The sequence below is a fragment of the Apium graveolens genome, chromosome 9 (assembly GCF_009905375.1).
Source record: "Apium graveolens cultivar Ventura chromosome 9, ASM990537v1, whole genome shotgun sequence".
In the NCBI taxonomy this organism is placed as follows: domain Eukaryota; kingdom Viridiplantae; phylum Streptophyta; class Magnoliopsida; order Apiales; family Apiaceae; genus Apium; species Apium graveolens.
In genome coordinates, this window is record NC_133655.1 from 35923639 (window position 1) to 35937430 (window position 13792).

A 13792-nucleotide genomic window follows, 5' to 3' on the forward strand; every position below is an offset into this window, starting at 1 on the left:
TTCTTCTTCCAATCCGATGTATCCTTTTCTTGACACTCGGTGTGGATATTTCCGTTGTCCCACTCTTTCACTCTGTTTTTTATTCTCTTCCTGTATACAAAATAAATCTTGTTGATTACTGTATTTTTACAATTAAATCTACTCCCAAAAAATCAAAAAAAAATATGGTCCTAAATTTAAATATATATATATATGTAAGTAATGCATACCTCCCACTCTTTTGTGACTCTAGCTGCAACAAATCGTCTCCATGCTTTCTTCCCGACAAAAGCATATTGCTTTGGTGGCTTCTGTAGCTTCTTCTTCTGCCCAACAAAAGGCATCACATGTTTCGCTGTCAATTTAGCCTTAAAATTTCTCCATTTTGCGCCTGCCGACTGTAGAATCCTCTTCCGACTTTCAGGAATCAGTTCGAACGTATCCTGAAGCACAAATTTAACAAGTTCAGACAGTGCAAATTTTTTTAAATAAAAACCATGAGATTAATGTCAATTGCGATTGTAAATGACATACCTCAAGATCATTCCATATTTTTTGTTTCAGTTCAGGGTCAACCTTTGGCCAAGTCGGAATGTCAATTGGCACCATTGTCCTTGCCAGCATACCTATGTAGGACTGCAGTTTGTGTCGTTCGTCTCCAACTGGAACTGCAACTCGATTGAACCGCAAATTCAATTTCTCTCCCCGCGCTTTCTTCATCACCACTTTGTGCATAGCACAAACGCCTCGTGCTGCTCCAGATGTCCTGCTTTTGGTAGATTGTGTAGTACTTTCAGTGGGTTGTGGAGCTGTCTGCTGGGGAACAATGGTGTCCGCTAGAGCAACCGGGTTAGGATTTGGTACCGCTGGAACAATGGTGTCCGCTGGAACAATGTGATTTTCATCCAATGATTCTTTAGACTATTTTTTAGATTTTTTTCCTTTCTTTACCATATTTCCTGCATTAACCAAAAGGAGTAGGAATAATAGATAAGATTATCATCATACTAGGATTATCATAATCATTCTAGCACAACACACATCTAATGCAAGATATATAATTAACTACACAATCGCCTTTTCAACGTATAACAACATACAGCAGAACACATAAAGCATTTACATATTTTTATCAGTTGCTTCTACAAATTCTAATACTTACACTCATAATAAAACTCCAAGTAATAAAACTCCAAGTAATTATATCATATTTTTAGCATTTCATACATATCATACAACAAATTTTTAATCCTTGGATCGCTTCTTCAGCCAGATTCCTTCGCCATCCTTTCTTTTATTGCCAGCATTAGACTCTTCGTCGTCATCAACACCAGAATCAACTATGGGGATGTTAGAGCAGAATGGAGGGTTTTCTAGAATTGTGTCTCCAAGATCATCATCATTGTATATCTCGTGATAGTCTCTAGTTGTTGAGGTCAATACGACTGACCAGTTGGAATCAACGGGATCTTCGACATAGAAAACTTGTTTCACTTGATCAATGGACACATATTTGTCATTCTTGTGGCCTTGTCGACTAAGGTCCACAAGTGTGAAGCCAAGTTCATCAGCCTTGACGCCTCTGTCACAGTCTACCCATTTGCACAAGAACAACGGGGCTTTAAATGAGTGGTAATCCAATTCCCATATTTCTTCAATCCTCCCGTAAAATGTCATATCACTCTCTACGGGATTTAAATCCTTAGCACTAGAAACTTGGACAGTCTTAGCAACTAACGAGACTCCACTATTTTGAACAACCCTAGCATCGTCTCGCTCCTTTGTGAAGTATCGGATTCCGTCAACTAGATAGCCATCATAAGTCAAAACAGTAAATGATGGTTTTCCTGCTAGCCACCTTATCGTTTCAGAAACACCTTCGACTTTCTCGTTCAATTCAGTCATAACTTTGTTCTCAAACCAATCAGCAAATAGCCTATTATGCTCCCCAATCATCCACTGAATAGTCTTTTTTTTTCCTTCATAAATTTTTTCAAGCAACTCCTTATGCATCCTTTGAAAATACATAAATTTTTTGGTTACAAACTAAAATAATGCTTATACAAAATTAATCAATAAAAGAAAAAGAAAAGTGACTTACTTAATATATGGAAACACTTCACTGTTGTTTAAGAGGACGTGTAAATGCGCCTCATCTCGTTCTTTCTCTTCAACAGATTTAACTGTTGCAGCCGATAATGGACCAGAAAGTTTACCTTGGTCCTTCGGAAGTCCGGCAGTTGTCAAACTATTTCTAGAAAACTCAGCGCAAAATTCTACAGATTCTTCTTTCAAGTATGCTTCGGCTATACAACCTTCTGGAAAATAACGATTTCGCACGTAACTTTTCAACACTTTATTAAAACGCTCAAATGGATACATCCATCTATAGAAAACTGGTCCACATAAACGCAATTCCCTGACCAGGTGTACTATTAGATGTATCATTATATCAAAAAAAGAAGGCGGAAATATTTTTTCGAGCTCACATAAGGTTAATACCACATCAGCTTGCAATTTATCAAGTTTTGATACGTCAACAATTTTGTTGCACAAAGTGTTGAAAGAGAAGCAGAGTCTTATTATGCTAACTCTAACATTCTTCGGAAGTACAGAACGAATTGCGACCGGGAGTAATTGTTGAAGGAGTACATGGCAGTCGTGAGTCTTCATCCCAAATATCTTTAAATCTGCCATGGATACACAATTTCTGATGTTTGAGGAATGCCCATATGGCAACTTCATTGATGAGAGTGATTTCAACACTTTTCTTTTTTCAGCTTTTGTTAGAGTAAAACTAGAAGGAGGCAGATAAGTTCTTTTTTCTCCTACTTCTGGAGCTAAATCAGTTCTAACCCCCATTTCCATCATATCTAGCCGAGATGCCTCACTATCTTTGGACTTGTGTTTTAAATTCAGTAACGTCCCAACTAGACTATCGCACACATTTTTCTCAATATGCATAATATCGAGGCAGTGACGAACGTGATGGAATTTTGTATACTCGAGGCCTAAATTCGAAAGAGTCTTATTTGCTTCATATGTGTTAACAGGTAATGCATTATCCTGAGGTAGGAATGAGCCAACTGTAGAGAGAAGATCGCTAAATACGCTATCACTCACACCGAATCTCGCTTTCCAGTTATGTAATTTTAACACCGAATCTAATTTTGTGAAGTCGCTGCCCTCAAATAAAGGTTGTTGAGCATCGGCCACAAACCTCTTAAAATCATGCGAGTCTTTCTCGTAGTCATCGCCCCCTGATTTACCCCCCAGATTACGATATGCTGCTTCACAAACCACAGCAGCTTGTGAAGCACCAGCAGCCGCCGCTTCCGATGCAGCAGCCGCTTTTGATGCAGCTTCAAAGGCTGATTTGAATGCATCTGCATTCTGCTCCTCTTCATGAGGAGGCACTGTGCTACCAACAGACGACCTACCAGTCTTGGATCTATGCCAAATCCAATCAATATACCCAAGACTAAAACCATTCTCGTAGAGATGACCCCTTATTACTTTGACCGGAAATTTTTTGAAATTAACACATTTACAGCAGGGGCAAGGTATTTTTTTAGGATTTTTACAATTTTCTTCGGCGTAAATCAAAAACTTTTCAACCCCGACTTCATATTCCAATGAATCCCTCTCTTTTGAAATCCAATCTTTCTCCATATTCGTAGGATAATCTATTTCCTACCTAATTTCCATATCAAATATTTCAAAAAAACAACGTACACTGATTGATTAAAATGATGAAACGAAACACAGAACAAAGCTGAGCACGCCACTAGACAATAAACATAGCAAATTAATATAATTTGTAATGAGCAGAATTAACCACCACCCGACGCCGATGCTCATAAAGAATTAGCTTCCATAGGCCAAGAAAACTCTATTCACATGCTAACTATCATTTCTCAAACAAGAATCAGAACTTTTAGTGGGTTTATTAAGTACTTGCTCAAAGATTACATTCCCAAACCAACCACTTCTGCTTTTCTAACTCCTCCCAGGTAACCCTTCTTCTCTACCAGGTAATTATTTTCTTTATAAGCACCATATGTATGTGTTGGTGAAGTGTTCTTTTATAAAATTTTTTATTCCAAGTATGACATCAAAAATCAAAGTTGATTTTTATTACTGAAAAGGTAATGTCATTATCCTTTTCAGTAATCTGCTTGTATCGATTTGGTAGTACAAGACAGGGCATGCATTTTAATGTTTACATTATACTATCAATAGATGAAAGATGTTTACATTATACTATAAATTCAACACAGAACCATCTTCCTGTCATTTTATATGTAAAATATATGCTGTAACAACATATACAGAACAAAAAGCGAATTTCGTCTATCATCCCCTTACTATAAAATAATGTTTACATTATTTAACTGAAAATAACATGCATTTTCTAGAGAAAACAGAGAAAAGAGCAACAAAAATCCTATCATTTAAACAAAATAAAATAAACAAAGACACAGGCATAAGCAAATTAGGGTCTGCTATATGACAAACAACTAATATGTAACAAGCAACTCAAACAAGCAGATGCAGATAGTTTAAGCTTAAACTAATTAAAAATTAAAAAATTAGGGTTTCAAATTGAAACCCCCAATTCTGAAATTAGGGTTTAAAACTTACCTAATTCAAGCTTTAACCTCCAACTTAGCTTCAATCTCCGACTTGAACTACAACCTTAAACTCTGAGTTGAACTTCAACTCCGACTTTGACTTAATGCAATGAAACCCCCAAATCTACGAGAGCAATGAGGGAAATGAGAGCAACCTTGATGAGAGCAGCAAGGTGAAATCTACACAGGAAAGTGAAATGAGAGCTGGGAGAGGGATAAAATGAGAGATGAGAGAGTGATGAACTGAGAGATGAGAGAGTGATGAGGGATAAAATGTTTTTGTTTGTTTTTGTTTTCAGTTTTCAGTTTTTGATTTTAATTTTAATTTTTTTTAATAAAAAAGAGGGGGAAGATGTGGGTGAAAAAAGGGGGAATATTTTACAAAGTCAAAAAACAAGGGGGGGGGAACACTTGGAGGGAATGAATAATTTGGTTAAGGGGGGAACGGGGAAGGTGCGTTAATTAATTTTTTTAAAACAGACATATAAAATCGGTTGTGCTAAACAACTGATGTTTATAACAACAAAAGACATCGGTTGCCAAAAACCGATGTAGAAAACACCTTTTACATCGGTCAGAAAAGCAACCGATGTCTAAGAGGTGATGTCTATTCTACTTTTTCTAGTAGTGCGTGCTACTGCCACAATGGTACAAAAGTCCTGATGGAGGTGGAAGCAATGATAAATTATTTTTATTATTATTACTTTGCACATTTTAGTCACAATGCAAATGTTAATTTTTTGAGTATTTATTGAATTTTAATGTATAGACATAGGGGCACGTGGTTACGGATCAATGGTGGATGTGAAGCCATACAGGACGAGAAATGGGGCAGTGAGTCCGATTTTGTTCAAAGATGATGAAGGTTGTGGGGCTTGCTGCAAGGTCAGGTGTGGACATGTCTATTTATGCCCACAAAACAATCATTATCACTAATACATCACCCTAAAGGTAAAAAATTATTATAATCCAAGCAGTTGATTGAATTACAATAATAGGATCATGAGAGACCTATGTACATAAAATAATGAAACAAAAAACCCTACTCTTTTGAGGTGTCTACATGAATATTAGATTAATCTAGGTGATTGCAAAGTTAGACCTTAATAAGAAAACTAGAAAACTAGAGATAATGAAACTCAGCATGGGAATAATTGCAGAAAATATGTCCTGTCAAAATATTTTATTTTTGTAGGTTAAAGTTGATCTTCTGAATTTTCTTATGTTTAGTTGTTCGTGTAATTATACAACGGTCAACCACTTTTATATATTTCTTATTTGTGCAATTACACTGTGCTGGCGTGTATTTGTCACACAAAAGTGTTGGGATCCTTTCAACAATATTTGATGTTGGAGCTGTTGGAGAATTACTGACTGATTTTATTTTTAATAAGTGAAGAAATTAACACTAGCTTGCAATGTATGTATATCCAGCTTGACTTAAGCTCATACTCAGGGCTAAAAGCTGCACAAAAGTGCAGAATGAAGTGCAAAATTAAGGTTTGCAACCAAATAATCAACTTAACCGAAAAGGTACTCAATTTTTTTGGTTGCAATTGAGATTGCATCGGCTTGCATTTGAGGTTGCTGCATGTTGCATCGGTTCCTCCGGGTTGCAAAACCGTATTTTTGCAAAAAAAAATTGTAAAATCTTATTTTTAAAAATTAAAATTAAATAAAATAATTGTATTTTTGTAAAAAAAGAAAATGATTTTTTTTAAAAAAAACTCATTTTAATTACTTAATAGGACTCATTTAATTGTTTCACAATTTAAACAGCAACGACAAAAGCTAATGGGTTTGTAGTAAGAAAAGAAAAGTAAAGAAATGTTAATAAAAATTTTAATTGTAGTCATTTCAATTTAAATTCAAATTTTCATTCTTTCTACATAACGTATTTTATTAGATAAAAAGAAAATTTAATTATTATGCTTAAAATTGCCGGTATAAATCTTAAATCTCATTCCTTATAAATTCGAATGTCTTTTACTTTAAATATATATAAAAGATAACTATTAAAAATTAAAATTACAAAATATATACAAATTATTTTAAAGAAAAAATTAACATCACAAAATAATTTAAAACAAATAAAAAATGATCTAGGATACAATATTATTTTACGTATTTATTTAATAAACAAATAAATCATAAATCCAACATAAATACAAACTCTTGCTATTTTAGTTCAACTACAAATTTATACTCGCATAATATAATAAAATATTATACTAATGTTAAAGCATTACATTTCACACATCCACACTTAATTTTTTATTTATACCTATGTTTCCTAAAAATTATATATATCATTTGATAAGTAAGAAAATATGTAATTAAATTAGAAAACTAAAATAATTATAAATATAACGTATTTCGTTAAATCGAATTTTCAATAACATTACAATTTAGTTACATGATTCATTTTGAATTCCATAAAGAAAAGTTAAATATTTTGATAAGCTAAGTTGCATTCTTGGTTTATATTACTTTGATTATCTGATTATCAACTACTTTTATAGGAAAAAGTTGTCATTACGAAACACTAAAAATTTGTCAACACTCACACAAAATATAAATCCGGAAGAAAATTAAAGTTGTGTAAATTCAACTTAAATTTTAAAATTATTGACTAAAATATAAACACTAACACATAAAAAAATGCATCAAAATAAAAAAATGATATTTAAAAAATAAATTAACTCAAAACATACCTAAAAAATAGTTCAAAATATTCTGTTAATTGAACTAGCATCTACATTGCACTGATTTAAGGCTAGCGTTAAATAATAATTGAGAAATTAAGAAAGAAAATTAAATAAATCCCTTAGAAACAAAGTACAGTCAACTGTAAGAACGAAATGTAACCAAATTATTATACACAAACATTGACCATCTGGTGGGGAGTAAGAGTATGTATGCTCACATTAGAGATCTCTAGCTAGCTAGCTAGTACCCACCTTCCGGGGGTTTAGCTGTCAGTTATTCATTGTTTAACATCCAACCCAGAAATACGTGACATTTGTATATTTAATAAAAAATCATAATTAGATAATTTTTTTCAAGTTAATTATGGGTAATTTTATAATCATGATTTTATTTGCTGAAAGAAAAATCATCTAATGTTTTTTAACCTTCAATTTCAAATATTAACGGTATTACTATTAGGTGTCTTGAATTAAAAGTCTCAGGCTCAATAAGTACATAAGAATTAGAGTACATCCAATGGTGTTATCTATAATTGATTAGCTAAATTAAATTGTAGGATGATATGTCAAATTTATTGAATAACGGTATTGTACTTGGATAGTATTGATTATATTGCTTAGTTATATTTTAAAAATAGTATGTTATTAATATTTTATGTTATTATAAATAAAGTATATTAATAAATGATTAATTTTTTTTAGGGATTTCCTAGAGGTTGGTTTGTTAAATATAGCCCAAAATCAAGAGGTTGATTACTGAAAATAATTTTTTTTACATAATCTCTGTATCTTTTATTTATAATATGTATTAATAATTATTAGTTATGTGTTTGGAGATTCTCTTGCTAATTTATAACTACCATAAACAAACAAATCATCATCTTCTCAATCAGACAAACCAAAGGTATGATGACCAGCATGGTAATACAAATCCTCGTAATTTGAACTAATCCGCATAGATAAAGATTAGTAAAATATTTTTTAAAAATTAATGGAATATTGTGAACACTATGGACTGCGAATTTGGAAGGGAATACGTAATAAGCAACATGCGTTCCAAATTCACAGAATGAAAAATGAGTATATAAAGAGGTACACACCACAAGAAACTGTAGCGGTAGCAACAAATACAAAATTAAATATGGAACACGATCATATTACATTGGTTCAAAGTATACTACGATCTCCTACTGCCAAAATGACAACCATCTTCTTCTTTCTTCTATTACTGTGTTTGTTCCTTGCCCGTCGTAAACCATACCCTCCGGGACCGAAAGGGTGGCCTATCATCGGCAACATGTTAATCATGGACAAGTTAACTCATCGCGGGCTCGCGAAAATCGCAACTCAGTACGGTGGTATTGTCCATCTTCGTATGGGCTTCCTCCACATGGTCACCGTATCCACTCCCGATATGGTCCGAGAAGTACTTCAAATTCAAGACACCGTTTTTGCTAATCGTCCTGCAACGATGAATATTAGCTATCTTACTTATAATCGTGCTGATATGGCATTCGCAAATTATGGGCCTTTTTGGCGTCAAATGCGAAAAATATCTATTATCAAGTTATTTAGTCGTAAACGGGCAGAGTCATGGGACTCGGTCCGTGACCAGGTTGATGACATGCTCGGAAAGGTGGTGTCTAATTCAGGCTTGTCTGTTAATATTGGGGAACTGGTGTTTGGGCTCACTAGGAACATCATTTACCGGGCGGCTTTCGGATCAATATCAGGCCAGGGTCAAGATGAATTCATCAAGATCATGCAGGAGTTTTCGAAATTGTTTGGTGCTTTTAATATATGTGATTTTGTTCCTGGGATAACCTGGCTTGATCCACAAGGGTTTAAGGTTCGGCTTGTCAAGGCTCGAGAGTCGCTTGATAAGTTTATAGACTCGATTCTAGACGAACACATAGCTAACCAGAAGAGCAATCTAAACGGTTCAACTGACGAGGGCAATGGTGATATGGTGTACCAATTATTGGCTTTTTACAGTGAAGAGCAATCTAAAGTCAACCATTCTGATGATACGAACAACGCCCTAAAGCTCACAAGAGATAATATCAAAGCCATTATCATGGTCAGTGCAACCTTGACGCATCTATTAGCATGCATATCTATTTTCATATATATGTTAATATGTTAAAAGATGCACACATACAAAGTCTGCTCAAGTACCAGTTTTCCTTTATAACATGATGTAAAGGATAGAGCTGAAAAGAGTATATTTCTAGAGTAATGTGTAGCAATTGCGTTCACTATTGGTTATGCACATATCCAAACATGGTCCCTCTAGACAACAATTAGATGTTTTCCTCATGGTTTAATTACATGTTCAGGATGTAATGTTTGGAGGGACTGAGACAGTTGCGTCTGCAATTGAGTGGGCAATGTCCGAGCTCATGGGAAGCCCTGAAGACCTAAAAAGGGTTCAACAAGAGCTCATAGATGTTGTTGGGCTACATCGTCGTGTAGAAGAAAATGATTTTGACAAGCTTATTTACTTGAAATGTTGTATCAAAGAGACTCTCAGGCTCCACCCGCCCATTCCATTACTCCTTCATGAGACGGCCCAGGAAGCGGTGGTTGCTGGATATCACATTCCAGCAAAGTCACGGGTCATGATCAACTCATGGGCAGTTAACCGAGACCCAAACTCGTGGGATGACCCAGAAAAGTTTAAGCCATCAAGATTTTTGAAACAAGGTATGCCTGACTTTAAGGGGAGCAACTTTGAGTTCATACCATTTGGGTCAGGTCGAAGGTCCTGCCCCGGGATGCAACTAGGACTATATGCATTTGAGATGGCTGTGGCTCATCTTCTGCATAGTTTCAACTGGGAGTTGCCTGATGGTATGAAACCAAGTGAATTGGATACTAATGATGTGTTTGGACTCACTGCTCCTAGGGCCACTCGGCTCGTTGCTGTACCAACTCCACGCTTGTTGTGTTCCATCTGTTGATACATATCTATCTATCGAGAGAGCTGAGAGAAATTCTATAAATATAGTTCCAACAAAATATGTGTTAAATTTCCTGACAAAATAAAAAGAAATGATTGTTAAATTTGGAAATATTGTTTTAAAATGTGTAATGTTGGCTAGCCATAAGTGATTTTTAATGAAATTTTACATGTTCAATCTCTGGTTTTAGCTATAGCGGAAATTCATGTATATGTGCGATTCTCTTCTTTTATAGTGGAGTCGTGTAATAATTATTACATAAACTTTTATTATGATATATTTCTCCAACTCTGTATGTTATGCTTTCTGAATGTATGTGAGTTACTATAAAGTTTGAGTAAGACAATGCTTAAATCTTTTCGTCAATGGTATTGATTACCTCCCTTGTGAACAAAATTATATGGCTCATTCAAACCTTCATCTCATTCCAGTTCTCACTCGGGGCGGTCAGAATCACTGAGAATTAATCAACCTCACAACATCATGCAAGTTCAGCAAGTTGCAGGATTAGGAAGTAATGCTTCTAATTATTAGGTAATTTCAGCTGTAGTAAGGGTAGCTTGGTACCTTCATAAACGTATAATGTTGGCTAGCTACAAGTGGTTTTGAATAACAAGTTATATGTGAATTATCTGGATTCAGATATAGCTTTATGAATGGTATGAACTTCCCTGTATTTGCCATTCTCTTTTTTCTGGCGGTAATAAGCTATATCTGTTTTGCTTTCTGACTGTTTGTGAGTGGGTAATAACTCTCAAATCCGTTTCCAAAACTTGTCATGAATGACGCGTGACATTTGTAACATTTTAATTTGTGGGCGCACATGGAGTCCATCTCTTGTTATTAACAAAAAAGTTACCAAGTATTTGCATAAACTGTTGTATCTTAAAATTGATTGAAGTTTGGCGCTACCAAGACCCTTGCTTTGACCATTCCTGTAAATTTTTATGTAACACTTTGGAGTGAAAAAAAAATGAAATAAATGCCCGGAGAAACAAATATTTGATCCTCACAAGCTTCTTCCTGGTAATATATTGGTTAACAAACGGTGAGAACCTTTTCCTAAGCATAGTTCATTACCTCTCGGATTGACAACTAACATTTTCGCTGATTTCGGTCTCTTAACGTTGATGCAGACACACTAACCTTCTGAATACTTAGTAATAACACCAGATGAAGGATAAAAATTAGATATTAGCAACTACTCAGAAGAGAGATAAGAGTTAACATACACAAAAGTTTCTTGGTGCATGCTTTCACGATCAAACTCGTTGGTGAGGTCCAAAGCTTTTCGGCCCGATTCACTAATTAATCACAAGCTCTCTAGAATCTAGAAACTCCCATTGCCTACTACTACAAAGTTATAACAAGCAATAGTCAACAGACATGACAAGAAATTTCTTGATTGAAATTTCAAGTTTGAACCTTCAACAAACTATACAAAGAGATAGTCTGCACGCCATGTAACTTACTGGATCTCTTGACACTTCTAAGCGTCACAAACTCAAGATTTTTATTTTAATATTGCTTTCTTGAATTTTCTTCTTAACATGCTGGGACATGCTCAGTTTCAACCTTCAACAAGCTTATTTATAGCTTTCAACGTCTAACAAGTAACATTATGAATATAATATCATATCAATTCCATAATAACCTCATGTGTATTTATCATATTACAGGGCTGACACAACAAAAAAATTTCGACAAGGTTAATGTCATATTCCCACAGTTTACCAGTTAACCTCTACAGAGGTGCTTTGCCGATGATACTGAAAAGGAGAAGAAGCTTAAATGTGCCTTAAACTTGTAAAAGCCTTCTTCTCCTTTTCAGTATCATCTGCAAAGAATCTCTATCGAGGTTAACTGGTGATTCACATTGAAAATTTTATCTACAGATGTGACCGATGATGAAATCTGCATATGTGTTCGATAAAATCATCAAATTCTCTATGAGTATCACCTCCTTCCGCCACTGATCTTTTGACAGCAGTCCCCAACTCCATGGCCCTCTTCCTAATCTTTTCTCCTTCTTCTGAAGCCATCAACTCTTTAACAGCTTTTTCAATAGTTTGTGACTCCACCAACTCGTTACAAAGCGTCCAGTCCTTGACAACCACGCCAATTTTAAGAACTTCAGTCACTAATAAGGCATTATGGGGCTGGTCAGAATGCATAGGCCATGTTGCCATAGGCACCCCCATTGTCATACTCTCCATGCATGAATTCCATCCACAATGACTCATAAATCCTCCTGTCGACACATGAGCCAGAATCTCCAATTGAGGCGCCCAATCTCTCAGTATTTTCCCTTGCCCTTTTGCTTTAATTCTTTCTTCATACCCTTTTGGCAATTGACATACTCTGGTATTCCCTGTAAATATATCTCCTTTATCTGCATCTCGCAAAACCCATACAAATTTTTGGTCACTCTTTTCTAGACCAGATGCGAGGGCATGGATTTGTTCATTTGTTAAAGTAGTGGTTGTTCCAAAAGAAACATATATTACAGAATCAGGAGCTTGATTGTCTAGCCACTCCAAGCAGTTGTGGCGTTGGTCAGTTGATTTGTTGCAAACCTCGACTGGATTGAATGGACCGATAGCCCACTGTTTTGCATTTACTTTGGCTAGTACATCAAGAAACGGAGCTTCAATTGCTCTGCATGTATCGAAAAGTACGCCTGAGCTGTACTTGTGGTGCCTTTTCTGCCTATTAACAAGTTGCATCATTTCTGAGGTCATGGTAGTTCCTCTACGAGGCAGTTTTCGTGCAACATCATCATCAATTGCTAGAGGTTTTCCTACAATTTCTGAGTAGTAACATGCGATCAAGAAAGTCGAGACAGGCTGAAAAGAATATGCCTTAACATTTGGTATTGAAACCACATCTTGAATAATGGAGGGAATAAAGGAGTCATGAATGACAATCACCCTTCTGGCAGTTGGTGACAGAAGAGACACAAGAGCAGCCACGGGCTCTCGGAGGAGCAAGGCAGCATCGAAAGAGGGTTGAAGGTGGGAAGGGAACTTGAGCGACGCATGTGGGTTGGGAGGAGGGGAGCTGAATGCAGGTGTGGGGACTTCATGGAAGTGAATCATGTGGGAAGTAAATACCGGGTTCCAACCATGAACTCGAATTTTGGCCTGCCGACAATGAGTGATGGTGCCAACATAGTGGACATGAATATCATAAGAGGAGATGAGGCGAGAAAGGTGGAGGAGCTGGTTTAAATGGCCTTGTGCAGGAAAAGGAACCATTACTACTACTACATTCTTATCATTTTCATTTGCTTGCCTCCCCTGCCCTGCCATTTCTTGATACTAGAATATTATTATGAATGTTTTCTTCTTCTTTTCTCATTCAGTGTCCTTAAACATCTGCTAATTATAGGGGCCGTAAGTACAAGTCAGAAGTAGTACTCTATTAAACTGCGTATCAAATATGGCATTATACTCGTGTCTTTGAAAAATCCTTGTAATTTTACCCAGAAAGTTCTAACCATTGGACC

At 35.5% G+C, this 13792-nt stretch overlaps 2 protein-coding genes across 2 annotated transcripts; one reads left to right on the top strand and one right to left on the bottom strand.

The window, feature by feature from the left end:
* Window positions 1-8393: 8393 nt before the first annotated feature.
* On the top strand, window positions 8394-10493 carry LOC141687356 (cytochrome P450 84A1-like). Its single transcript, XM_074492597.1, has 2 exons — window positions 8394-9401; window positions 9661-10493. Exons 1-2 carry the CDS (start codon window positions 8463-8465, stop codon window positions 10282-10284), a joined length of 1563 nt encoding a protein of 520 aa, XP_074348698.1. The 5' UTR covers window positions 8394-8462; the 3' UTR covers window positions 10285-10493.
* A 1073-nt stretch (window positions 10494-11566) lies between these two features.
* On the bottom strand, window positions 11567-13692 carry LOC141687357 (zeatin O-glucosyltransferase-like). Its single transcript, XM_074492598.1, has one exon. It carries the CDS (start codon window positions 13593-13595, stop codon window positions 12174-12176), a length of 1422 nt encoding a protein of 473 aa, XP_074348699.1. The 5' UTR covers window positions 13596-13692; the 3' UTR covers window positions 11567-12173.
* Window positions 13693-13792: the final 100 nt, after the last annotated feature.

What these genes read in the sequence shown, in the direction of transcription:
- LOC141687356 (XM_074492597.1), top strand. Translation starts at nt 8,463, where the DNA reads ATGGAACACGATCATATTACATTGGTTCAAAGTATACTACGATCTCCT. An exon ending in ATATCAAAGCCATTATCATG is followed by an intron (nt 9,402 to 9,660) that starts GTCAGTGCAACC and finishes TTACATGTTCAG; the next exon opens with GATGTAATGTTTGGAGGGAC.
- LOC141687357 (XM_074492598.1), bottom strand. Translation starts at nt 13,595, where the DNA reads ATGGCAGGGCAGGGGAGGCAAGCAAATGAAAATGATAAGAATGTAGTA.